This window comes from Seriola dumerili, unplaced genomic scaffold (assembly GCF_002260705.1).
Source record: "Seriola dumerili isolate Sdu_G_001 unplaced genomic scaffold, Sdu_1.0 BDQW01000044.1, whole genome shotgun sequence".
Taxonomy (NCBI): Eukaryota; Metazoa; Chordata; class Actinopteri; order Carangiformes; family Carangidae; genus Seriola; species Seriola dumerili.
Window position 1 is genome coordinate 3,659,217 of NW_019174299.1, and position 24,979 is coordinate 3,684,195.

At 41.0% G+C, this 24,979-nt stretch overlaps 1 protein-coding gene and 2 non-coding genes across 6 annotated transcripts in view; all 3 read right to left on the bottom strand.

Moving 5' to 3' along the window:
* LOC111217490 (potassium voltage-gated channel subfamily H member 6-like) overlaps nt 1-24,979 on the bottom strand; it is a 30,590-nt gene that overhangs the window by 4,059 nt on the left and 1,552 nt on the right. For 2 of the 4 annotated variants that reach the window (XM_022739386.1, XM_022739385.1), the window contains exons 2-12: nt 21,658-21,888; nt 19,717-19,866; nt 19,397-19,500; nt 18,270-18,579; nt 16,529-16,731; nt 7,146-7,571; nt 4,302-4,719; nt 3,402-3,601; nt 1,990-2,242; nt 1,066-1,259; nt 28-127 (exon numbers count right to left, since the gene is read on the bottom strand). In XM_022739386.1, the coding sequence (XP_022595107.1) occupies nt 28-127; nt 1,066-1,259; nt 1,990-2,242; nt 3,402-3,601; nt 4,302-4,719; nt 7,146-7,571; nt 16,529-16,731; nt 18,270-18,579; nt 19,397-19,500; nt 19,717-19,866; nt 21,658-21,888 (2,589 nt within the window). Of the gene's footprint in view, nt 1-27; nt 128-1,065; nt 1,260-1,989; nt 2,243-3,401; nt 3,602-4,301; nt 4,720-7,145; nt 7,572-16,528; nt 16,732-18,269; nt 18,580-19,396; nt 19,501-19,716; nt 19,867-21,657; nt 21,919-24,979 lie in introns of all 4 variants that reach the window. The other 2 variants (XM_022739384.1, XM_022739383.1) reach the window with 1 other exon arrangement.
* Nucleotides 2,909-2,980, bottom strand: trnac-gca. The gene has a single exon. It is a non-coding gene; the product is annotated as a tRNA-Cys (tRNA).
* Nucleotides 19,905-19,976, bottom strand: trnac-gca. Its single transcript has one exon. It is a non-coding gene; the product is annotated as a tRNA-Cys (tRNA).

Below are 24,979 nucleotides of genomic sequence, written 5' to 3' on the forward strand. Positions count from 1 at the left end.
CCGACTTAAGCCCTGCCCCTCACTCACCTGGCCGGTTGCGACGCCGCAGGGAGCTTCTCCGATGCCTCGTCCGGCGGTAGCCACACTCAGAGTCCCTGCTCGGGGTTGGCTGGTTTATTCTATCTGCCTGATACATATCAGCGTCAGTAATTCAAAAATACACTCCAGTTCTCATGCTTAAAGGAAATATCCATTCTTGGACTGGCAAATACAATTATATATTATAAATCTATTATTATAAATCTAATCGCACTGTTACGAAGAAGAATTTCTACAAATGTCACTCATCAGGACAAAATACTGAGTCTCACTGAAATTATTTGAGTGGCAGATTAATCTATATTCACCCTCGTATTTACAACATGAGGACTGAAAATAAAGTTTGTTCACAGCAAGAAAAATATAGAATATTACTAGACTTATCCTTTAAAGTTGGTATAATGGTGACTGAAATCTATTCTAGAATTTCATAATTCTATAGAAGTATTTGCTGTGGATCAAATGAGAAGATCACACCAACATGCAGAAGTATGTATAACATAAAATCTACGGATGGAAATCAGATGAGACAATCTAAATCAATTCTTTACATTGTAATTTTTTTTTATCCCTTGTGGTGTGTGCAGCAAGGCGAGAGACATTTGGTAGGCAGCTATGTACTAGTTTAAGAGCAGAAGAAAAAGGCAGTGAGGGAAAAATATATGTTTTCAGACATTTTAAAAGCGACGTTACGAATGATTTATGAGGTAGGAAATGAATTCAGTGTGTTTGTAAGGCCTGAGGGATACATACTGAAGGTTTGGTGAGAAATCTTGAATGTATACAAAATACTGCATATGTACTGTGCTAAATATTATATATCATATATTATAATACTAAACATATAAATATACCGTATGTACATTTAAATTGTCTTAATTTGTAACTTCCTAAAGAATTTCCAATGTGAGATAACTGGTTAAAAAATGTTTTCTTAGGCCTTAAGACAAACAAACACTGATTATGGAAAAAGTTAGGATGATGTTTTAAATGCAATGTGTAAAAGCGCCCTCTGGTGGCACTCACATCTCTCAGGATGAAGGTGATCTCCAAATTGTTCCAGAACATGTCCGAAAAGTCGGGATACATGTCCAACACTTCCAGCAGGTCGTCTCTCAGGATCTTGTGAAGGTCGCAGTAGGTCAAAGCCCGGACGTCAGCGCTGGACTTCCCTGGTCTTCCGTACAGACTGATGGGCTCACCGAAGATGTCATTCTTTCCTGGAGAAACCACAGGAAAAAGAAAAATGAATTATGGGGGATGGCTAAAAGTTAATCAATAGATGTTGGGCCAAGTGAGTCAGCCACTGCAAATAATAGTGAAAACAATTTACTAACAACAATCTGATGGATGAATCTCATCCAAAACAAATGAAAAACAAAGCACTGCAGCGACACAGATCCTCACCAGCGCTGCACATTAATGGTCCTCTCAAACACAGCTGAAAAAAAAATGACCTATACAGCCTGGCTCTGAGTGCTGGCCCTATTGATGATCAATGCCGCTGTGGAATGGAAGTGGAGCTGTGCCCAAACACCTCTGGCAACACAACACATAGAGAAGTGTGTGTGCGTGTGTGCGTGTGTGCATGTGTGCGTGTGTGTGTGTGTGTGTGTGTGTAAAGGGCAAGAGTTGTGGCTCTGGCTTTGTGGGAAAGAGACAACAGGATGACAGAACGAACAGACAGAAAAGGTTACAAAAGAAAAATCACAAAATGTCAGTTAAATGTTAGTATAGCAACTTTTAGTGGTTTCAGATTCACAGATGCAAAGATTTACCTCCTTTTTCTGCATTGTACAGTTTTTCATGATTATTTGCAGTGGGTGTTAGTCATTATTATTGATTTTTTTTATATAAACTATATGTTAATTCATCAAATAACTGTCATTGATTTCCATCCAAAGTGGAACAATAGACAAAGTAAGACCTTCATCGTGGCTTGTAGCTCACCCAGTATGGCCACCACCACGTCGTCCCTGAGGATCTCTATGGAGCCTCTGGAAATGAAGTAGAGGGCGGTGAGAATGTCCCCACTGTGGACCAGAGTGTCACCTGGCGGGGCGTGGGTGGTCTTGAATCGCATGGCTAAAGCCCGCAGGCAGCCTTTGTTGGCACCTCGAAAGGCTTTGCAGTTCTGCAGCAAGCTGCGGTTCAAATGGAGGCAGATGTCAGCCTGCAGACACTCAGGGAAACCCTTCAGAACCTGCAGGGCAACAGAGGGCATAAGGTCAATTTAAATAATTCTCCATGCTTTTCTTCCTTCATTGTGCACCCATTTTTCCTGTAGCTTTAATACCAATTATTCTAAAAATGGAAAATGCCAAATGAAAGTGAAAGGTGCATAAAAAAGAACCTGCGGGGTGAGAGAAGATTGATGCAGGTGGGGCACACAGGACAGCTGCTCCAAGTGATTATCTATTCTCACATTGAATTGGCAGGCGCTAATGCTGCTCTCTGGCTGCGTCATGCTCCAGTGCTGTTTGGAGCCCAAGCCCAAGCAGCGATATGACGCACATCATCGCTGAAAACTGGGTCTCCAAATGGAGCATCCCCGGTGGACACTCTCATTTGTATGTTTGAATAGAAGGAGGGCACCCAGGGTTGAACTGGGGCCACCTTGATCTTCAGTGATCTCACCACTAAGCTATACCTCCCAGCTGAAGGCCATTGATGTTTCATTTTATCCTCAGACAAGCATGTATAAATCCAAAAAATCAGGCTGATAGTGGCAGGCTGTTTGAAAGCTCATTGCATAAAAAATAGAGAATTTTATGCAGAAATTAAACATGCATCACCAGCTCTTCTCGTTATAGTACAGCAGTTGTAGTTTGCGATTATATAGACAAAAGATCCACATGGTGTTTAGGACAGGGGGCACCCAGATTTGAACTGGGGACCTCTTGATCTGCAGTCAAATGCTCTACCACTGAGCTATACCCCCTTACACATGTATCAACTCAACATGGAAGCTTTCACTATCACTATGCAATGGCTATTGTTTACCTCCACGTCATGCCTGTCTCCCTCCCTCCCTCCCTCCCTCCCTCCCCTGTTTGTATATCAGCTCCCAGCTGGGTGGTGAGAATTGCATGACTTGCATGTGTATGTGAGAAAAGGAGGAGACAGAGGAGGAGGAGGGAAAGACAAATAAAGATAAGAAAGGGTGAAAGGTGGGGCTGAAAATGTGAAAATTGAACATTTTTGTATAAAAGCATACAGCAAAGACTAAATCTTTCTGAACTGTCTCAACATCTATTTAACAAAAAATAAGAAAAAAAAAAGCCTGTCTAGCCATCACCCTCATCCCAAACCTAGAGAGCGCGCCTCCTGTGAACCCGTGTATGAATTTCCTTGTGACTTACAGCATTCATGTCGATGCCGTTGGTGTAGGACCAGGCATGTTGGAAGTACTCCTCTAGCCTCTGTCTCAGGCCTCCGGGGATCTGGTGGAACCGTATGAACTCTTTGACCCTCAGCATCTGGGTGTGGTAGCGGGCAGTGCCTGAGTACAGTCTCTGAATAATGGCTGACACATTACCGAAGATACTGGCATACATCAGAGCTGCAAGGGACAGAGGACAGAAATACTGCAGGTTAATTCTCTCCTGGTGGACAAATGGTTCATACTATATGAGCTTGTGAGGGGAAGAAGTGATGATTCCAAAATTGTATATATGAATGCCATTAAAACAAATTGAAAAATTGAGGGAAGGTCAATATTACAAGCGATCAAAAACAGCAAGATCCTCTTTCAAACACAATCTGACACACTTGCTTTAGACTGATAATATGTAAGAGCAAATGGATGGTTATGTTATCATTATCATCACTGAGCAAAGCTGCATAAAAGTCTCTTAAGCCTGCCATATTTATTTTGAATGAATCCAACTATCTAATAATGTTTTCATAAATAAATTCCTCATTTTAAGATTGCACCTGTAATTAAACTGAATTATCATATACATATAAGAATTCCATTCATTTTAATGTCCCATGTTAATGCAGATTTACACGTTTTTCAGCTGTAGAAAAAGATAAGTTTAGGGAAACAGAGAATGTTTCTTTAGTGTGAAAACACCAACTATGTAAAGATTGAAGCTTTGAAATATTGGTCATTAGCTGTTCCATCACAATCAGAATTGACAGAGGTTTTCACATTCACTACAACTATACCTGCTTTAAAACTTAAGGTATTGTATTTGCTCTAGAGAGTGCTCACCCTAAAAGGATTCAGATTTCAGACTCACTCCCACTCTACTCACAGCCAATGAGCATGACACAGATGGAGAAGATCTTCTCTGGGTTGGTGTTGGGTGAGACGTTCCCGAAGCCCACACTGGTCAGACTGCTGAAGGTGAAGTACAGGGCTGTAACGTACTTGTCCTTGATGGAGGGGCCTGAAGCTGCGTCGCTGTCGTTGTACTGTTTACCGATCTGTTCGGCCAGGTTGTCCAGCCAGCCGATCTTCATGGCTCCTATGCGCGCAGAGCCGGTGCGCTCCACGTTGCCGATGGCGTACCAGATACAGGCCAGCCAATGAGCGATGAGGGCGAAGGTGCACATGAGGAGGAAAAGGACAGCAGCTCCGTATTCTGAGTAACGGTCCAACTTCCTGGCCACTCGTACCAACCTCAGCAGCCTGGCTGTCTTCAGTAATCCAATCAGAGTAGTTGTCTGAGGCTGGTGGAGAGAGAGCAGACCTCATGTCAGTGGCAGCCAGTAAAAAAATGCTCAAACCAGTGACACAGTCTATGAATCACTGAGTCCTGAACTGAATATTTTGCTGCAGATATGAAATTAATTAAATGTGGATATTATTAATGCAGGATTTTATTAATCAAAATAAAAGAGGATCCATCAAATTATTGGACAATAATGCAAAACCACAACTCAACAGGTGTGCGGACTCTCTTTCTGATCCTGTGTGTCTAATAAATAATTGATATTAAATCCTGCATTGACAGTTTGTTATGAGTGAAGTTTGACCTGTTTACACTGCTGTCATCTAAAATGAGTTTTTTGCACTAATGTAGCACAACTAGCATACATCTGGTGTCTGGTTATAATTTCATACAGGATACTAATGTTGCTTTTTTTAAATGTGGGCTTCTGAACTTTTTACCTGTGCTGTCTCCAGGCAGAGCTAGAGACAAGCTGAGACAGACTTGTAGTGAAAAGTGTTGAAAATGCAAGAACAAGCACTGCATTCAAATTTACCTTTAATCTGTATTTTACTGGTTTCCAGCAAGTTGCTTCATTTCATAATACTGAAAATGTCCATTAAGCTATAATCACATTGTGGCAATGTCTATTCTACACACCTGATCTGCCCTAATGTGTCCGTGCAGTATGTATCTTCCACACTCGACCCACAAGATGCAACTGCCTTGTTCTTTCAAGATAAAACTATTATTGGTTCGTTATGATTCACCAACATCAGTCTAAGGCTATGAGGGAGTGGAGGCGAGACCTCTTCTCAGTCTATGATCTTTTGAAATGTTGTAACATGGAAAAGGACAGGGCAGAAATCTCCTTCCAGAGGGTCGTCCCCCTCAATATATCATTGTAAACCTAAGTAAATTTAAGTAATATAAATAAATGTGTGGGAGGATTTTGGGGAGGCTATGAAGGAGGACTTTTGTTTGGCCAAAAGGAAGTTCATCAACTCAGGAAGGGGAAACAGGGTTTGACCCAGGCTGTGTTCAGTTGGGGAGGAGAACTGCAGACCCGGACCAGAGATGTTGTTGGGCGGTGGGAAGAATACTTTGAGGAACTCCTGAACCCGGCTCACATGCCCTACGTGGATGAGGCAGAGTCTGAAGACTCGGGGGAAGTCTCATACATAGCCCCGGCAGAGCTCGCTGAGGCAGTCAAGAAGCTCCTTGGCGGCAAGGCCCCAGGTGTGGATGAGATATGCCTGTTTACTCTAGGGTGCTGGAAAGGAGGCTCTGACCGATTGTTGAACCTAAGAATCAGAAGGAGCAATGCGGATTCCTTCCTGGCCGTTGAACAGTGGACCAGCTCTTTACCCTTGTGAGAGTACATTCACTGAATATGTGTTTTCAGTGAATGTTAGACTCCGCCAAGGTTGTCCCTTGTCTCTGATCCTATTTGTGATATTCATGACAGAATTCATGATATTCAGACAGAATCTCAAGGCGCAGCTGTGGTGAGGGGTGTGTCCACTTTGGGATCCTCAGAATTGTATCTTTGCTCTTTGCAGAAGATTTGTTTCTGTTGGCTTCATCAGAACGTGACCTCCAGTGCTCACTGAATTTGATTTCTGAATGAACTTCTTAAATTAGAGCTATAAAGGAAGATAGGAGGTGACCTGACGTATAATAATAATAATGTTTTCTAATCATATTTTTCCTTGTTGAATATTGATCATACAGTATGTTTCTAACTTATCTAAGATCTTAATCTGCAAAGAAATTTGTAACTAATAAAAAAATATATATATAGTGGAGTAAAAGTACAATATTTTCCTCTGAAAAATTAAGTAGCCCAAATTGTTGCTCCTGTATTTAAGTGGATGCTTCTTAAATCTGTACCAAAATACACCTGAGTGAACATATAGTAACCTCCACGGCTGCCTACAGGCACTAATATCGATTCACAGGACTAAGTCAGTTTCGTAAAAAACCACATATTTCCAGGAACATGACCATAATGGATCTGTTCCACACATCCAGGTTAATTGTTCCAACTGAGATAAAACAGATGTTTGCCAACTCTTTAGCTCTTATTTTGGTAAGCCTGCCACTAGTAACCCACAGACTGGCCTTTTGTTAACAATACTCTTAGTCTTAAAAGTTTATAACCTCTTCTGGATAACATGAAAACAAAAATGCCCCCCGCGACCTGTGTGCCCCCCTTTCGTTTGCTTGAAGTTTGTTTTTTTTCTCACCTGCATGATCTACAGTGATACTTAAATGGAACCGAACCATCACTAATGTTATTTGTCATACGTAACAACCAATCTTTGACCTTTGTTTCTGTTGTGAAATAACTCTTTTTCACTTCGTCAGACAACATTGGGCGAGGAAAAATTAGTCAGTAAAAATTAATCAGTATTGAGAGGCTGCTGACATCCTCTGTCTCACCTCCTCTGACCCAGAGCGGAATATGAGCAGGTCGAAGGGGATGGCGGCCACGATGTCGATGAGGAACCAGCCCTTGAAGTAGTGCTGCGCGATGTGTCCCGGGTGGCTGACCACCTCGTCGTTTTGGTTGACGTAGGTGGTCCTGAAGTTGATGAGGATGTCCACGATGAACATGACGTCCACCACCAGGTCCACCACGTTGAGCGGGTTGCAGGTGTAGCCGCAGGTTCTCCTCCGCTCGTCCTCCACCTCGTTGAGAAGGAAGGCGGCCGAGTATGGCGTGAAGACGGCGGTGTAGATGACCAGCAGCAGGATGACCCAGTCCCACACCGCTTTGAAGGGGCTGTAGTGAAGGATGGTCCATTTATGGATGCGTGGGGCCTGGAGCTTGTACTCTGGCAGCACGTCAGCACCGAGGGACAACACCTGACGACATAGGGAAGAGATGGAGAACATGTTATCAATAATGAAGGCAGGATAGTGAGAAACATAACCATAAAGTTTACTTCACAGGAAGTTACTTCATGAAGCCTATACTTCAAACAGGATAACAGGTGTCTCCATTCATTGATGTACATATCTGTTATGAGATGGAAAATTCTGACACTAATGCAAACACTGTGATGACAGAGAGCAGGTGACTAACATTATCCAGAAAGAATAAAACAGCAGTGAAAGGTTTAGTAATTGGCCTGTAGATCAATAACTTCTAATTATCATTATTATTTAAATGCCATTAACCAAATATAACTTCAGGTTTAATTTTTTAGGAGTTAAAATTTTTCAGCAGGTTTAATTCTTCATGAGGTTTAATATTCATGACCTGCGCCGTAATTTAACCTCCACTTTTTCACTTTTATATCACTTATAAGTCACTGGTAAACAGAGAGCTGTGGCTATTTAGTATTTTCTAAATCTCCTATACAAAACAAACCAGCCCAAACGCATTAGAGCAACTCTAAGTTCTCATTTCTGAAACAATGGCAGTGGCTTACTATGACTTATAGGCATATTCACAGAAGTGCATATTAAAGTGTTTTCGTTGACCAACTCTGCTGAATTTTAAGAGAAAAGAACAGTGTTACGGTCATGTTGTCACGTTGATATGTAGCATGTATGCAAACTCACTTACTGGAGCTGCTTCAGAATAAAAGCCTTCCAGCAAAAACATTTTAACCTGAAGAAAACAGGAAATGTTAACTGATTGTCACCAGCAGTGCTTGCCTAAGGTTCGTGTGGAGCTGGTCTAGATCAGAGCAGATACCAGACTACATCGCCAACTTTGTAGGTAAAGCTTTGCATGTGAACACTTCCCTTTTCATGCACAGATATAAAAAAAGAAAAAAGGTCCAGGTTAAACCAAACCAGGCACCAAAATGTAGGATGTTCTACCACTTAAAGTGCGGCAACAAAGAAATATCCAGATTAAAAATATCCTGATATTAAAATAGCTGTTAATTTGAGCAGGGAAAATGTGTATGCATAAATCAGTGCTGCTCACGCTTTGTGGCTTCACACTACACACTGCGTGTCACAGCCCATCAGACTTTCCTTCATAACATTCTGCACCTAAAGGTAAGTAACAACCTCCTCAAAAAAATTCTCACCAAGTTTGGCAGAATAAAAAATATCACAGCCCTCTAATACCAACATGTCCACACACTTAGTTTCTCAATATGCAAATTTTTTATTGCAGAACAGAAACAGCTCCTTCCTTTAGCAAAGCAAAAAAAAAAAAAAAGACCAACATGCAAATCTCCACCCAGTGTTGCCACCACCACCACTATTTGCATTAACAGGCAGACCAGCGCAAAAACAGTAAGATATTTGTGAATTAAGTGATGAGTACAAAGATCCCACTGACCGGTACGACAATAAGAGCCTCCATGTCCTGGTTCTTATCCTGGTGGCGACCACAGCAGCAGAGAAGGCTCCTCCAAACCCTCTGCAGCCCTACCTGCCTGCTGTGCAGCGGCCACCTCCTCTGCTGCATCACCTTCTTACAGAAAAACCTCCCACCTAGATCTAACAGGGTCCCTGTGCAGCTCTGTCCTCTCTCCACAGGCACTTTCACTAAGTCACAGCTCTAGCTGTTCTTTTTAAAGCAGCCTTACCTGCGTCTGCCTCACCATGTGATCCCCATTTTATCTAGAACATATGACCCCAACTGCCAGAGTTCTGGTCAATTGTGGACCAGAATAAGTGCTGTCATTGATTGCACGCCACATAGGAGTGATTTCAGTTAATTCTTGTTAACTACAATGTCAGGACTTGGGCTGGCTGATTTAACAGTGATCGCTCTTTAACAGATGTATTTTTCTGATGCCCTGTTGCTGTCATCCATATCTGCATTAACAACTAGTAAAAAAATGCTCTCAGTGCATTGTTGTCCTTACATCTCCTCAAAGTCCTCCAGTTTTTAGACCCTCATTTGCATTTTAGTTTGCATTATCGTGGTCATAGTCAGCATGAATAAAGAAGATGGACTTGTGGCTGCAGTGGCTCTACAACCAAACACTCTAATAAAATCACACAGGGACCACAAGTTAAGTTTAGCATGGTATTGACTATTTAGAACCCCTCCTCCCACCGAACAAAAATGCTGTTTCTCTCCATTACCCCAGCTAAGACTAAAACAGGGGCCAGCAAGTAAATGGCTTCTTAAGGACAAAGTACTACATTTAAAAAAGCTACTAAATGTGTACGTGGCCATATTTGGTTAAAAAAAAGAAAGAAAGTAAGACAGAAAAAAAGAAAGGGGGAAGTAAGATCTTCACTGGGAATAACCCAAGCCTGTATAGTTTTCCATTATAGCATGCAATGCCCTGTAACAACAGACGGATGTTTGCTTCTGCTCTTGCTCCTCAAATCTGTTTTTATGACCAAATAGACAACGTACAGTGTTTTGGAAATGGGGTGAAGGTGGAAAACCCTGCAATATTTATTGAATCCCTCTAACACAACAACCTGCGGCTCTCTTTTGCGTATCAGCCACTGACCATCGCAGCTGAACAGATGTAAAAAGACAACACAGTAATGAGAATGTAAACACATGAGCGAGGTTCACTCATCCAAAAAATTTTAAGGTATTGATGTTGTCCACAGCTCTGTTTCATAATGAACAACTGCCACCTCTAGTTTGCACGCAACAGCTCTCTGTTGCTACTCTGACTTTATAATTATGAAAGGAAGAGTTCACTGTTTATAGATTTTCATGTTTATTAGATTCAAAAGACGGCGGAGGTGTTAAGTACAAGTGAAGCTTAAAGACTGAACAGCATATAAATCATGAAAGAGAGTGTGAAATACATAAAACTGCTGCTGTGAGCTGCTTCTAGGACATTATTTATGTTTTTTGTTGTTTTTTTGTTGTTATGTTATTATATACTTTTATTCTCAGTTTTGAAAAAAAAGCCACAATGCAAAATGCTAAATCTTTCACATATAAACTTGTTCCTGTTACTTGTCTTTGCTTTTCCCTGTATATTCCATCCAAAGACAACCGCAGTGAACACGACATTAAACTATTCAGACCGTGCATCCTAATCCTGTCTTATTCCATTCTAAACATAAGCACAACACCTAATTCTGTACTTAAAACACCATCACTCAACTCAAATACAAAATGCTGTGAGAGCAAAATCAAGTTTGGGACAAGTGTCCATAAACAGGACCTTGTCATAGCAAGGTGACATGGCATCAGCTTTACCTGGATAAAGCTGATGTTGCTCACCTGTGGAGCTACAGCTAGTAAAAAAGGAAGGGTGAGAAGGAGGATGAAGAGAGTGGGGGTGAAGAAGGAAAGGAAAAAGGAAGCTGGTGGCAAACAAACAGGGAGGTAGAGCTGAAGAGTTTGAAGAGGACACAAGGGGACGTGAGAGACCCAGTAAGGCTGAAACACTCACAGGCTGAAGTTTCTGCTTGAAGCTCATGCTGAAGCCCGCCACAGGGTAAACAACGGGAGAAGACTAAGACTATGAGAGAGAGCAAGAGAGAGAGAGAGAGAGAGAGAGAGAGAGAGAGAGGGAGATGGCAACCTCTGTCTATCCGTCTGTATCTCCCTCCCTCCTGCTCCCTCGTTCATCCTCCCTGCCTGTAGCCCAGCCCTCACTGCAGGATCCTCTTTCAGACACATGAAAAAAACTGTCCAGAGGCTGTATGAATGACGGCATCCCCCACCTCCACTGGTACCCAACAAGCAACAACTGCGTAAAGTCAAAGCAGGCCCTACTAGACATTCATAATGCAACAACAAAACAATTTGTTGAGATGAAAGATGCTTTGAGTTCTACGAGAAAGAAAAATACCGGTTTTAATTTTCCTATAAGACTCTTTGTTGACTATGTGGGCCGCCTGATTTATGCTCAACTATGAGAAAACAAGTATCTAAATATTTTAATGTGTTTACCCTGCAACCAAGTTTATTTAATTTATCCTCTTTGAGTCTGTAAAGTATTGTCTAAATGCTGGCTAAACGAGGTGTATTTAAATTTGTATGATTTGGTTTCTGAAGACGTGATGTCCTGTAAGTTGTTCAAAGTCATTATGGGTATTATCTTAAACGGAAACAACACGTTGACAATATATTGTACTTTTTTTTTTGTCAAACTTAATCCATAGCTGTAATATTTTAGTACCATCAAACAATATCCGTATCATATCCACCCATTTAGCCAGAAATATTTGTAGAAATAAATATTTTAATATATTGTATTAGAGAAGAGTCAGACAACTTGTTTATCAATTTATTTTGATGGACTGTCTCAAACACACCCGTCGTTGTCTCAATTACACATTTTTTTGGCGGACGGCAGCTCAAGAATAAAGACTGTCCTCAAATTTCTAATGAACGTGTTATAGGTTTGAATATGAACCTGATTAACACAAACACGTCAACACACACAGTTAAAGTGGACTAAAATGCTCAAACTTAAAAATGTAAACTAAACCCAGATTTCTACTTCTACTTTCTCCCTGTTGTAAGCTCATTCAAAGCCAGGGGGCACCACATAAACACACTTCTGCTTTGCCAAAACACACACACACACACACACACACACACACACACACACACACACACACACACACACACACACACACACACACACACACACACACACTAGGAGTTACAGTGTGCTTTTCTACAATTATCTGTCTTTTACAAGCTGCAGTCTAGTCAATCACATTGTGTGCTTCATGTTATGCAGACAAATCAATATGAACAACGATCAATGACAACCTTCATTTCCCTTTTTGTAAGGTGCCAATCGAAATCCAATTACAAAGGCGGGACAACGAAAGTTTTTATTGTATAACGGAACACAACCAGGAGAAAAGAAGACACATGTTTAGAGATTTAGTTAAAATTACCGACGTGATAAATCTGTAGAAAACTTGCTCTTGGTGTTGTAATTGATCGGCTGCTCCCACATGTAATGATTACTGTGACCTAAAACCTGACCTGTGAGGCCTGACATTCATCTGCAACCCGTGACTATGATACCACTGCGAGTAAATTCAAGCTGGACAGAAACTAAAACTGGCACCAGTATGAAGACGGCTGGGGGGGGTAGGAAGGGTGGGGAGGGCTGTGATTTAAAGGGCAGTTGGAGGGTTGACAGATACACAGAGAGCACGCACACTGCCCTCCACTTCCATTAGCTCCAGAGGCCAAGGTCACAGGCAGCGTCAAGCCAACGAGTGCAGCTCAATAGCCTCACAGCTGCCGCCCTTTTTACTCGCTTTCATAACTACATCTCACCAGAACCCCTCTGCACTCCCACAGACAGTCTGTGATCCTCACACACAGCAATGCAATCTCCATATGCATCCTCACACACTCAACTGAGTCGTCGTCCCCCCTCCTCTGTGCTGCCTAGCTACCATCTATACTGACATCACATACAGCAGATACAACAATACCTCAGTCATATCAAAAACAGTTTAAACACATATCTCTTTTGGTACCTTCTTACTAAATAACTATATTTATTTAATGTCTAGTCAGTTTATTAAAGTTTAAGATTTTAGTGTTTATATCCCTGGTTTATTTGCAATGAAAAATAAGCAGATCTGTGCACATGGTCAAGCAGATGAGCCACCACAACAAAAAGTTTCCATTCAAAAACGTGTTTTGTTTACTGTTACTTCACTTGGATGTTTGAGCTTCACTGGGCAGAATTATATATTTGCAGAGTCTGACACTAGAAGGCTTAAATCTGGGGTCTGTTTCACAAAGATATTTCAGACCAGTCTTAAATTTGCTTGTAGATTAGTCTAATGCAAGTAAGACTGATTCACAATGAAGACTGACTAAGTTTAAGCCAAAAACATTAGACACCTTACCTCCAGGCTAACTCAGGCCTAAGACCAATGTTACCATGGTAACGATCAATGACACCTGCGCTGACCAGTAGCAGCAATGAATAAAAAACTGGTTTGCTAACATTGTTACGGAGAGAACAATAAGAGGTTTTGTTTTTCTTGTTTCAGTACATCCTTCTAACTGTTGAATTCTTCCAAAAGACAAACATTTCCTGCTGGAGTATTTGGATGGAGTTCCTCGGTCTGCCATTTTGTTTTATTTTGAAAAAAGTCTTAATTTACCCAGAATTCATAGTACCACAGTACGGCTTAAGATAGACAAGAACTAAACTGCTTTGTGCCACGGATGAATTCAGACGTCCATCTGAAGTCTGATTATTTCTTATATCTAAGCCGTAGTCAATGTCTGTCTTTGTGAGTTTAAGATGTGCACGAGTTGGATTTTGTGACATCACAACTATTTGGAACCAGTCATGGTCCAATATATAAGTTATATAACTAATATATAACTTACACATGTGCGATGGGGAAACTGAAATCCTCCAGTGTGTACTACTACATACAGTACACATCACACTAAGATAAATACGAATACTCTATCCAGTATTGTGCTTTCCATCAAACGAGACAAAATATCTGGGAAAAGTAGTCAGATGAACCCACAAGTGGAAAGTTTGTCTTTACTAAAAACAAGATTTAAAGACTCAACACTGGACTAAACTGTTTCAAAGATGAAGAAGTCCTGAGGACGATCGTGTGTGGTCTGTCAACAGGGGACATACCAGAGACAGATAGCTGTAAGTCATACCCTGCTGAGCAGCAGACAAACACTCCACTGCAATACTAACACTGAGGAACGCTCACTTTTTCTCCTAAACGACGTCAGCAGAGTCGAGATAACAAGATAACTTCCAGGAGGCCTTCTGCTCGTCCGGTCGGTTTTTCCTGGGCCACAGAAGCCACATTGCTTCCACATTGTGCACTGAGTCATAGCCGGCTGTCGATACCACTCTCCCTCCTGGTGTGAACAAGTGAGATCTCACCACCACCACCACCAAGGCAACAGCATCCAGTCACACAGCAGTCATATAAGGGAACAGTACTGGGCTAATATGATGCAAATGTAGGACCCAAAAGTAGGATAATAAACAGGTGTGTTAATCTGCACAAGAGACTAAATTTGCACTAAGACTAAAATTTGAAGTTAGAAAGCATTTGACAAAAGGAAATACTTGAGCATTCAAGGAATTCTTCAAAGAATCTGGTTAGTGGGTTATCTGGATTACTTTGCTGAGTAAAACATGGAAGTCTTTTTAATTCAGTCCATGTCCCAAATTTGATTCAGCACAGTCCTCCAGATAATTCACTCAACCTGCTTCTTGCAAAAATGCTCTGGGAGTTTTTGAGATATCCTGTGAAATAACAAGCTGACAGACAGTCAGCCACACAAACAAACAGACAAACTGGCCCAAAAACACAACCTCTTTGGCTCAGGCTGGTTGGAAAGACAGTCATCTGACCTTTGTGGAAGCCCCACAGATAAACTGGGTTAATGTGATGCGCCGAGGGAGCCCCACAGTGATTGACTGCCAGCTCTGCCCTGGACCAGACAGGCCATTCCATTCCATCACTTTGTTTGTAAGTGTTAGTTTGTTTTGACGTATAACGTAAATACATTTATTCAGTCCCGTAATGTACAATTACATTGGATACAATGTTGAAGTGTTCCGACTTTCGGCATTTTCTCCAATAAATATTTATCTTTTTATTTATCGGCTTCTGCTAAGTTATTTTGGTCTGGAAAACCCACTGACATTAGACTTTATCATAAGGGTTTTTAGCGCATTTTCTCATTATGCAGAGCAGCATGCAATGCTTCGATTGATCTGAAAGCAGGAAAAATATCAAAACTTCTCTTTATTATTTCATTATCTCCAATTTTCAGAATTTTAATTTTCAATTTTCATTTTACTTTTAATATCTGAAAATATGTTACTGGTGGTTTAATTTTACTTTCACATAATACCTAATTACTTTTCAAGTCAGAAACTTTAGTTGCAAAGCAGTATTTTTACATTCTTCCATTGTTGTGTGTGTGATAACGGTGTGCCAACAGAGCACAGAGACACCGTGGTGTGATGACAGGTGGCTGATGGGTGTGTTCTGTTGCTGGTGCCATAAATGTCGCACCTCAGGTGAGACTATTCTGTCATACTTTCCACCGGTGACTGCTGATGTCTTTTTGCGTCTTCAGTGAGCCAGAAGCAAACACCATTTATAGACATTATAGACATCTTTGTCTGCAGAGACAGTGATGTGAAACAATGGCTGACAACCTGAACGCACCGAACAGGATGACAGCAGTGGGAACATGATATGATTGGTATTATGTGTTTTCCCAATTAGCAGCATGACAATGCAGCCAAAAGCTAGCAGACAAAGCTATTGTGAGACCACAGTCTCTCAATATGAGGCTGACATTAACTTGAAGTTATCCAATAATATCAATCCCACATTGGAAAAATCGATCCATCCATTACAAAAATCCTTAAAGGGGCGATTTGTACGTTTTCTTTGCCGGTGAACGTGGTTTCTTGCAGAGAGTGGTTGGTGGTGATTGTTGCTTGAAGAGCTTCAGCCATCATTACGTGGACTGCACTTATATAGCACTTTTCTAGTCTTATTGACCACTCAAAGCGCTTTACAATATGCCACATTCACCTATTCACTAACACATTCATACATCACACCCATACACTTTTGGAACAGGGGCAACGTGGGGTTCGGTATCTTGGGGATCAAACCACTGACCTTCTGATAAGAGGACGACCCGTTCTACCTACTGAGCCACAGTTGCTCCATCGTTGCATTTACAAGACAAGAGGTTATAATATGGAATATTATACAGAAAAAGCTGTAAGTAAGCAACAGGAAGGAATACCAAATTTAAGACCCCAGTATCAGTGACCACAGAACGACTGACCAGAAGGAAAGAGAGAAAGAAAAAAGGGATTCATCATCTCTCTTTTTTTACTGAGATGATGAAGGACTTGTCTTACCTGTGTGACCTGAGTGACCTTCTCGGTGACGTTCTGGGTGCGGTCTTTTATCTTGCTCGGTGCGATGATTTCGATCTCTGTGGGCGAAGGAGGCCTCATTCGATCTGAGCTGAAGGTGAGGGTAACCTGAGGGATGCGGCCGATGGTCCGGTGTCTCATCAAATCCGAGTCCGACGTTGAGTTCAGAGTGCTGGGCTTCAAATCTGCAGCAGACAGCAGCAATGTTGGCGATTAAGACTCAAAATTAGAGAGATCAGGAAAAATTATATATGTCTGAAAATGAATTTGAATGATAATATAATTTTTTTTTTTGTTCCTAGTTGGTGCAGATCATAGTTTTTTGTTCAATCACTATTTCTTGGCCTCAACAGGACAGACTGCATGTCCTCTCAGCCTCAAAGACACAGATGGACACACAAATATGGGGAAAATGTGACAGACAGGGTGAGAAACTAGAGTATGATTGGAAACTGTATCCTGTATTAAAAAAAATAGTTTCCTCACAAAATATTTCCCCCGAGAGAAGAAGAGAAGAGGAGGACAGATGTGCAATGATGAGCAATTTTAACACAAATGGACTACAAACCCCCCCTCCCACACACACACACACACACACACACACACACACACACACACTGACAGAGGGATTGATTAGTGTGTCTCTCCTGGAACAACCATCAGGCAGCTGCACGTGCTCAGAGCGATGCTCTGTGTGTTATGAATGTCAGAGAAAAGGTCTGAGATCTGTCTCTTTCTGTCTGACATGACAGTTAAGTTTCTCACAGTGAATCGAGGTGGGAAATCTATCATGAGCTGCTTGTAGTTTTCATAGATCTTTACATCTGAGTTTTTGTTTGACATGTTTTCAGTGCTGCAACAAATATTACACCCTGACCCTGTGAAATATTTGTTTTTATCAGCTAGCAGGTGTCCGTTAAGCTAATACGAATGAACATTGAACTGCATGTAACCATAGCAAAAATACTGATGCTTAATGTTATGTAATTTAAAAAAATGTATCCATTACACACAAGCAACCTATAATCAATGACAATTGCAGTTCTCTTGGTAAGTGGCCATGGTATTATAATGATAACGATAACGTTCTCTGAGGTGTCCTCCACGTGAAAATGATCAGTTTACACACAAAACAGTGATGAACCAAAACACCATGATTTTCGAGGGTGATGTATGTATATCATTTTCTGTTGTGCCAAAATGAAGACATCTCTCTTAAACCCTATTGCTTTCTGCCTCATACTTTGTTGCCACTTGTTTATTATGAACAGAGAAGAGCTGATGTGCATTCAGAGGAAGTAAACAATCAGTCAGTTAGAAGCTTGGACTGGCAATATATCAGTACTATCAACTGTTGTTTAATGATGTAATCATATGAGAACAACAATACTGTGTCTCATATATGTATTGAAAATAATAAATATCAAGATAATCGTATCAAAATTAAATTGCCTATGTCACATATTCCTACAATTAGCTTATTTCTTATTTGAGACAGAAATTATGTAACCAAACCAACCAAAACATGTGGATAATATGGCACCTTTGGTGTAATTCTTCGTCAGTCAAGTTTAACTGGGAAAAATAAAATGTTAAAACACTTTATATTTCACAAATATGAAGGAAATGTGTATTGTAAACATCTTTTAGCTGCTTGGAAAGACAATGCAACAATGATAACCTGATACTTCCACTAATAATTCTGCCGCACTCAGACACTCACTGCTGTTAGCGCGGGGGTCTCCAGGTCGACTGTTCCAATCTGCCCTCATGCCATCGATGTCGTCCAGTGATGAGGCACGTCGGAGGCTGCGGACACTGTCCTGGGAACAGCTCCGAGGTAAAGTCCCCCGAGGGAAGCCGATCCCGGGGTCCAGTCGGTCCGTCAGCAGGGATCTTCGCTTGGCGGACAACTGGGCTGCAGGAGAGGGAGGATCCAGGTCCTGCTCTATCAGAGCCTCCGTCTCAGACTGCATGCAGCTCTCCTTGGACGGGATCCGAAACTCTTTCAGAGGGACCTCCTCGCTGTTTGGCTGTCAAGGAAAGAGAGCAAAAATAAAAAATAAACGTGTCTGTTGCATTTCATTCAAACAGGTGTTTATGGTTGGTCTGAAGATGCATAACACAAGATTTAAGAAAATAAATACACAAAAGGGAATATATAACATACACTTTTATCCTGTCTTATTGATTTATTTTCTGAAATGGGCCATACTCATCTAAATGAAATACAAGGTAGGTCTGCAGCAGAAAGGAATGTCTTATCCCGGCCAAACAATTTCAACATGTAAATCGGGGGCCTGGTTTGGCCCAGTACAGTTCCTGTGTCAGGTATGGATACTTTTAGGAAATTGTTTCTCACAAGCTGTAATTCATCAAAACACAAGGGACAGAAGTGAGGGGAAGATTCTGAGACCAGAAAGACATTTTTTCCCCTCATTCTTCCCTCAGTCCTGAAAATTCAAACAATTCTCTCTGTGTAGTGCACATTCAACAATTGGAATTGGAAGAGTTTGTTGTCACTAAATAATTTGAGTGCAGCAAGTTTGTTTGTTTTGTGCTCTTCATGCATGTGTGAAGAGCAGTTGAGTCAGTTCAGAGGCAGCGCATGCATAATCTTTTGTTAGTGAGCGCTTTGTAGATATGTAGTGTGATTTGTTCTTCCAGATGTCAGGAGCCACTGTCACATGTGAGTGTGAACTGCAGCAAAGTGTAAGGCATGAATATTGCAATGCATGATCATTGTTTCTATGTGTATATTTATGTGTGTGTGTGTGTGTGTGTGTGTGTGTGTGTGTGTGTGTGTGTGTGTGTGTGTGAGACTGTGTAAGTGAGTGTACACCACCTCACCTGCAGGTAGTCCACCACGACTCCTTCAAACTGATCTTTGGAAAGTGAAGGTCGTCGCATGGACCGCAGCACGGGCAGCCTCATCTTCAGCCTGCGATTCTGACCTGAAGGGGAAACTCTGTGTTCAGCTCAGCTGTTTTCAAAACTTGTTTTGTATTACTAAAACGTTTTTTTTTTTTTTTTTTTACTGCATCAGAGAGGGCGTTGTTTTTGTGCATGTATCAGGTTTAGTTTATACAGAAAATGTCAACATTGACCACTACGATGAAATGTGACATCAATTAATGTAACGTAATTAATGTAAATGTTAAAGACTTTACAGTAAATCCATCCTTGGGTTACTCTCTGCCTGAGGCCTGATTTTTTGAGCGAAGGATCGATTAACTCCTGGAAGTCGAGGATGAACATGATGACAATGCCCTCCTCATTTTTCACAGGCACAATATCCACCAGGCAGGGTCTGCAGGTCCCTTTAGAAAGAAAGAGAAAGAGACATTAATAGATAAAGAGGGGGCACTCGGATTTGAACCGGGGACCTCTTGATCTGCAGTCAAATGCTCTACCACTGAGCTATACCCCCATTCATAAATCCTCTTTCACCATCTGATGTCTTTTTATGAGGTCAGGACTTTGAGGGTGGCCATGAGGAAGAACACCACAGGAGGGAGAAAGAGAAAGAGAGAGAGAGAGAGAACTGGAGGATAAAAAGGAGGGACACTGAAAGCTAAAAAAGGCTAAATGAGCAACACTTCCGTCAGGTCTAACTTCACACTGCAATCAGTGTGGTCTAAAAATAGATATGGGGGACAGGGCAGATCAGAAAAACACACACACACACACACACACACACACACACACACACACACACACACACACACACACACACACACACACACACACAGAAGAACAAACAGCTACACACACTGAGTGCCTGCATTCAGTCCTATTCATCCTCTGGACAGGAATTTAGTCCGGAGGTAAAGAAAAGAAAAGCAGCCTGTGAGAGACTTGTTCTGAATCATTGTATCCACTTGTTTGGAAATTTTTCTGCCTGTTCAGATTGGGAGCACAGTAGGAAGCAAGAGACAAAACAAATAGATGCTTAGTGGATTTGAGCTGGCATGCTGATCACATTTCCATGACAACAGCTCTCTAGACTGCACTCCTCATGCCCAAACGGCCAAAGTAACAAAAGAAACGTGTGTGTGTGTGTATGTCTGTGTATGTATATAGAGAGTAAACGTGTTTGGGTTTATGGTGGGTGACTGTGATCGTCCTGAGCCTGGTGTGTTTGCTCGGCCTCCATCATGTGTTTCTGCCTCAGTGGTGGATAAACAGGTGAACAAGGAATTCACAGGTGAAAGAAATCAAGGAGGTGAGACGCACACCTCCACACAGGTCGGCCTGCAACTGGTGGAACCATTAATATTAAGTCAGAGAGTCAAGAAGACATGAAGCTTTAAGAGGAGCGAACACTCAGTTAAATGCCAATATATCAACTAGGGATCAAAAGTTTAAACGTCTGAATTGCTGTGTTATTTCTTTACGTTTTCACACTCAGTTCCCTCATTATAATTTTAGTACCACCATCTCCTAATTCTACTTTTGTTTGCACATAGCTTTTCAAGATCAAAGTTGTGCACTAAAGATAAATATGAGGATATGGAAGAAAGAATGAGACAGATTGATAAAGGAGATGAAGACGAGAACGGATTTCAGTTCAACCAACAAATCAATATGGCAGAAGAGGAGAAGAGGAACAGGTTTTAAAACCAGATTAAGAATATGATGCTGAATCTGCCTGCCTGGTCTCACTGGGGAGGTGACTCGGTGCCAAGAACCCACTATGTGATTTAAACTGATTTTCAAGACCGTAGGGCGACTGTAGTGATTTGCAAAAAAATCCCCAAAAAATATGACAGGTCACTATGAAGGCGGCCACACAGGATGTGAGACTAAGATTACTTTCATATGAATCGATCACGTTAGACGCATTTCATTTTTATGATTAAAATCATATTCCAGAAATTAAGAGCAGCGACTGGTAAAAACAACAGCTGGAGGGCAAAATAGTGGAACATATGGATGATTATGGTGCATTTTAATAACAGTCAAGCTGTCCAACAGGTCAGACTTTGTGACGACCAGAAGGCTCCCACTCAGGGACCTGAGGTTGCAAACAAGCTGACAGGGATTTTGAATGTTTTCATTTCCCTCCTCCCTATGTTTCACCTTTCCTCTCCTTTCCCCCTGTGTCTTACCTTCCTTAGCGTAGTACAGGATCTCCACCTTGCGCTCCTCAGAGCCAAGCAGTGCCTGTGCCAGCTGGGCCAGGGCGCTCTTCATGGTACCAGGCCCCACCAAGAACTGGCAGGTACATGGCTGCTGCATGATCTCCGCCCTGGTGAAACCAAACATCTGGCAGAAGCCCTCGTTGCAGTAGATGATTCCACAGTTCTTCATCTGGGCATTGGCGATCAGAAATTTGCGATCTGAAGAGCGACAGAAGATTTCTCTCATATCTTGGTTTAGAAGGCAAGAAATAAAAGTTGAAATATTGACAGTGACTGTGGGTTTAAGTTATAAAGTAACATCAGAAACAAATTTGTTGAAACTTGTTTCTTACTTGAATATTAAAAGGAAACAATATATATTTTCTGTCAAAACAAAATACATTTAAGCATTTCTTTTGTTAACCCTAACCCAAAGCAATGAACACTGTAAATTATTGCCCAACCAATACAGGAGTTTTGAAATGTAAAAGTTAAAAAAGTCAAATGGTGATAACCAATATTCATTTTGTTACTTAAATACATAACATGAACAAACATTTTTGATAAGGCCATTTGTTTTTGAATTGTGACCAAACTAACCGGGACACTTCAACGTTTAGGTACAGATATGTCAGTGGTATTGGCTGACAAATGCACCAATACCAATATAAACAATATTGATCCAATTAATAAGCTAAAATTTCCAAAAATATGGCCCAAATTGTGATCACTATTAACTATGGCTGAAAACATCTGACAGGAAAAAGGCAGAACAAATGAAACTTATCTGACTGGAAACATACCAAAGCACAGAGCAGTTTACACACTGTGTAGGGGCTTTATCAAAAGGCATAAACATTAAGACATTTAATTGTGGGACAGTAGGATAAGAATGGACTTGAGAAAGGCTGGTTAGCCAAACCATGTAACTGATAGATAAACTGCAAATTTAATGTCTTAATTGAATTAATTAAGCATTTTGAACACACAGTCTTAATGATAGAGGAAAAATAACTTAAACGTTTAGGGTTAGGTTGTATCATGGTTAGATTTGGCTGCTGCTTAATTTATAAGGGATAACAAAACTGAATTATTAAGATTTTGGATCGTTATAGTTGATTTTTCTGTACCAGGAAAGAAGTAGGACAGAGTAGATAAATTTAACTTGCTTGCTGTGGCTATCCAGTTAGCTTGGCTTAAAAGGTACCGTAAGTGTAAGGGCTAGCTGGTTAGCATGCTAACTTCAGCAGAAGAAAAGAAGTGATTGGAAAGTGATTTGAAAATTGGCTGCTTTCCACCGCTGGAGAATGCTCTTGGCGAATAAAAGAATTAAGTTTGATGTTAAAGTCGTGAGGTTTCCTCTAGACATGTAAGTAAACAGCTGTTAATGCTAATGGTGGCTATGTAGCAACAGCAAAAACATAAATTTAGCACCATTAAATTAACCATGTGGTTTTCATTGCTTTTTTGAAGCTCTGCAAACTTTACATGCTCTCCTCTCTTAAATGATACATTTCTATGGGACAATAATATTTTACATCGTAAAACAAATGTCAAGAAGTCTGAATGTGTACTTACTACTGTTTGGCTTTGTGGGGCAGTACAGGTTCCTAAAAAAGTGATCCCATTAGATCCAGCTACTTATAAAAAAGTAAATAAATAAACAAAACACGTGTTTATCTATTCCTTACTTCAATTTTCTCATTTTAAAGTATTTACAATGTATTTACAATTACACTGTTTTAAGATTTAATCAAATACAATAAAGTACAGGGTGTTCGTCTTCTGCATGTCTTTGTATCTGATGAGGTCTGCCATGATAATGAACAAGCTTCCTCCTCTGCACTCCACAATCAGCTGAAGTGGAACTAATGAACTCCACCTTTCCATGGCGCTAATGCTATTAGCGTCACAATTTCCCCCCAGGGACTGAGGAGGAGCAGGTGGGCACTTTAAGATAAGAGCTTCTGTGGCGTCACGCGTGCTCTCTTGTAACTTGTGGGAATTTACAGGTGGTTGACGTCTGTCAGGATTAGCCTGTAAGATTTTAGCTGGCATTGTTAAATTAATCTGGAATTATTCACGTTTGCCAAGGGGTTTAATTATCTCCCCATATTCTTATACTGCTATACTGTACTTGTTATTATTTATTTGATGTTATTATCATTGATTGTGGTTTTTAATGTTTTTTAATGTATTTATACTTTGTTTTGTGTGTATCTACTGTTCTGTTTTATGTGTTTTTTTTAATGCTTTATATTTTGTTTAATAGCTGTTGTAATCTTTGAATGTTATTTAATGTAGTGTTTCCACATATGGAGTCTACTTGGGCAGCCCACACATGTTTGCCTACAGCCAAATTACATTTTTATATGTTTGTATTCATTACAAATTGGGATGTTAGCGAACAAATGGGTTGTTTATCAGTGGACTCTGATGTGTCTTCCCACCAGCAGATGACCCTCCCTCGGGGGTCAGCCACCACCAATAATCTCTCACCCTGTGGGAAACTGTGGCTGAACAGTGTCAGGTACAACAATAATGGTTATTCCTGGACTGTCAAACGGAGTATCTCAGAGTTACTTTGCACTCAGAAAAAAAAAATCCTTAACAGTAATTCCAAGCTGATATACCATACAGATCCTATTATTGATGATTGAAATGTACGTGGCACCGGCAACAGCCACGATGCCAAAAACACTGTCCACCGTGAAAGGGAATTAGGACAGTTTTGTTCGAAGGCTGCTAATGGAGGAGTTCAATGAGGTAAATGAAAAGTACATACATAACCTCTGCAGCCTCTGACTGGCCCTTTTATTATCCTGTGGTGGAACTGGGTTAAACAGCTCTCCCTGTTTGCTGCCCACACAGATGAGAGGAGGGGACTTTTCTCTCTGTCCCTCTCTTTAAAGTAAATGGGTGAGCTCCTCTGGTGGAAAGCACATCCTGTCCAAAGTCATTATCTGGGGCTCACAGCGAAAACACTGATCGTCACACCGTTGCTAAGCAGCACCACTGTGGCACGTGCACTCACCTGGTCGTGCACGTGGCTGCGCGTGCACACACACACATTTGGGGACATACAGTAGAGGGATTACATAATCGATTCTTTCTCTGAGGTGCACCACATTTACAAGCATTGGCCCCAGATCTGATCAGACTAATGCAAATTGACAGTCAACTATTTCTCCATGTTTGCTCAGTATCTGATCAGGACCTTACACATCCAGTCTACACTCTAAGTGATCCACCGTGAGATAAAGTGTGCTTTAAGGGGGGAAATGTGACAAGAGGAAGGAGAAAGACTGAC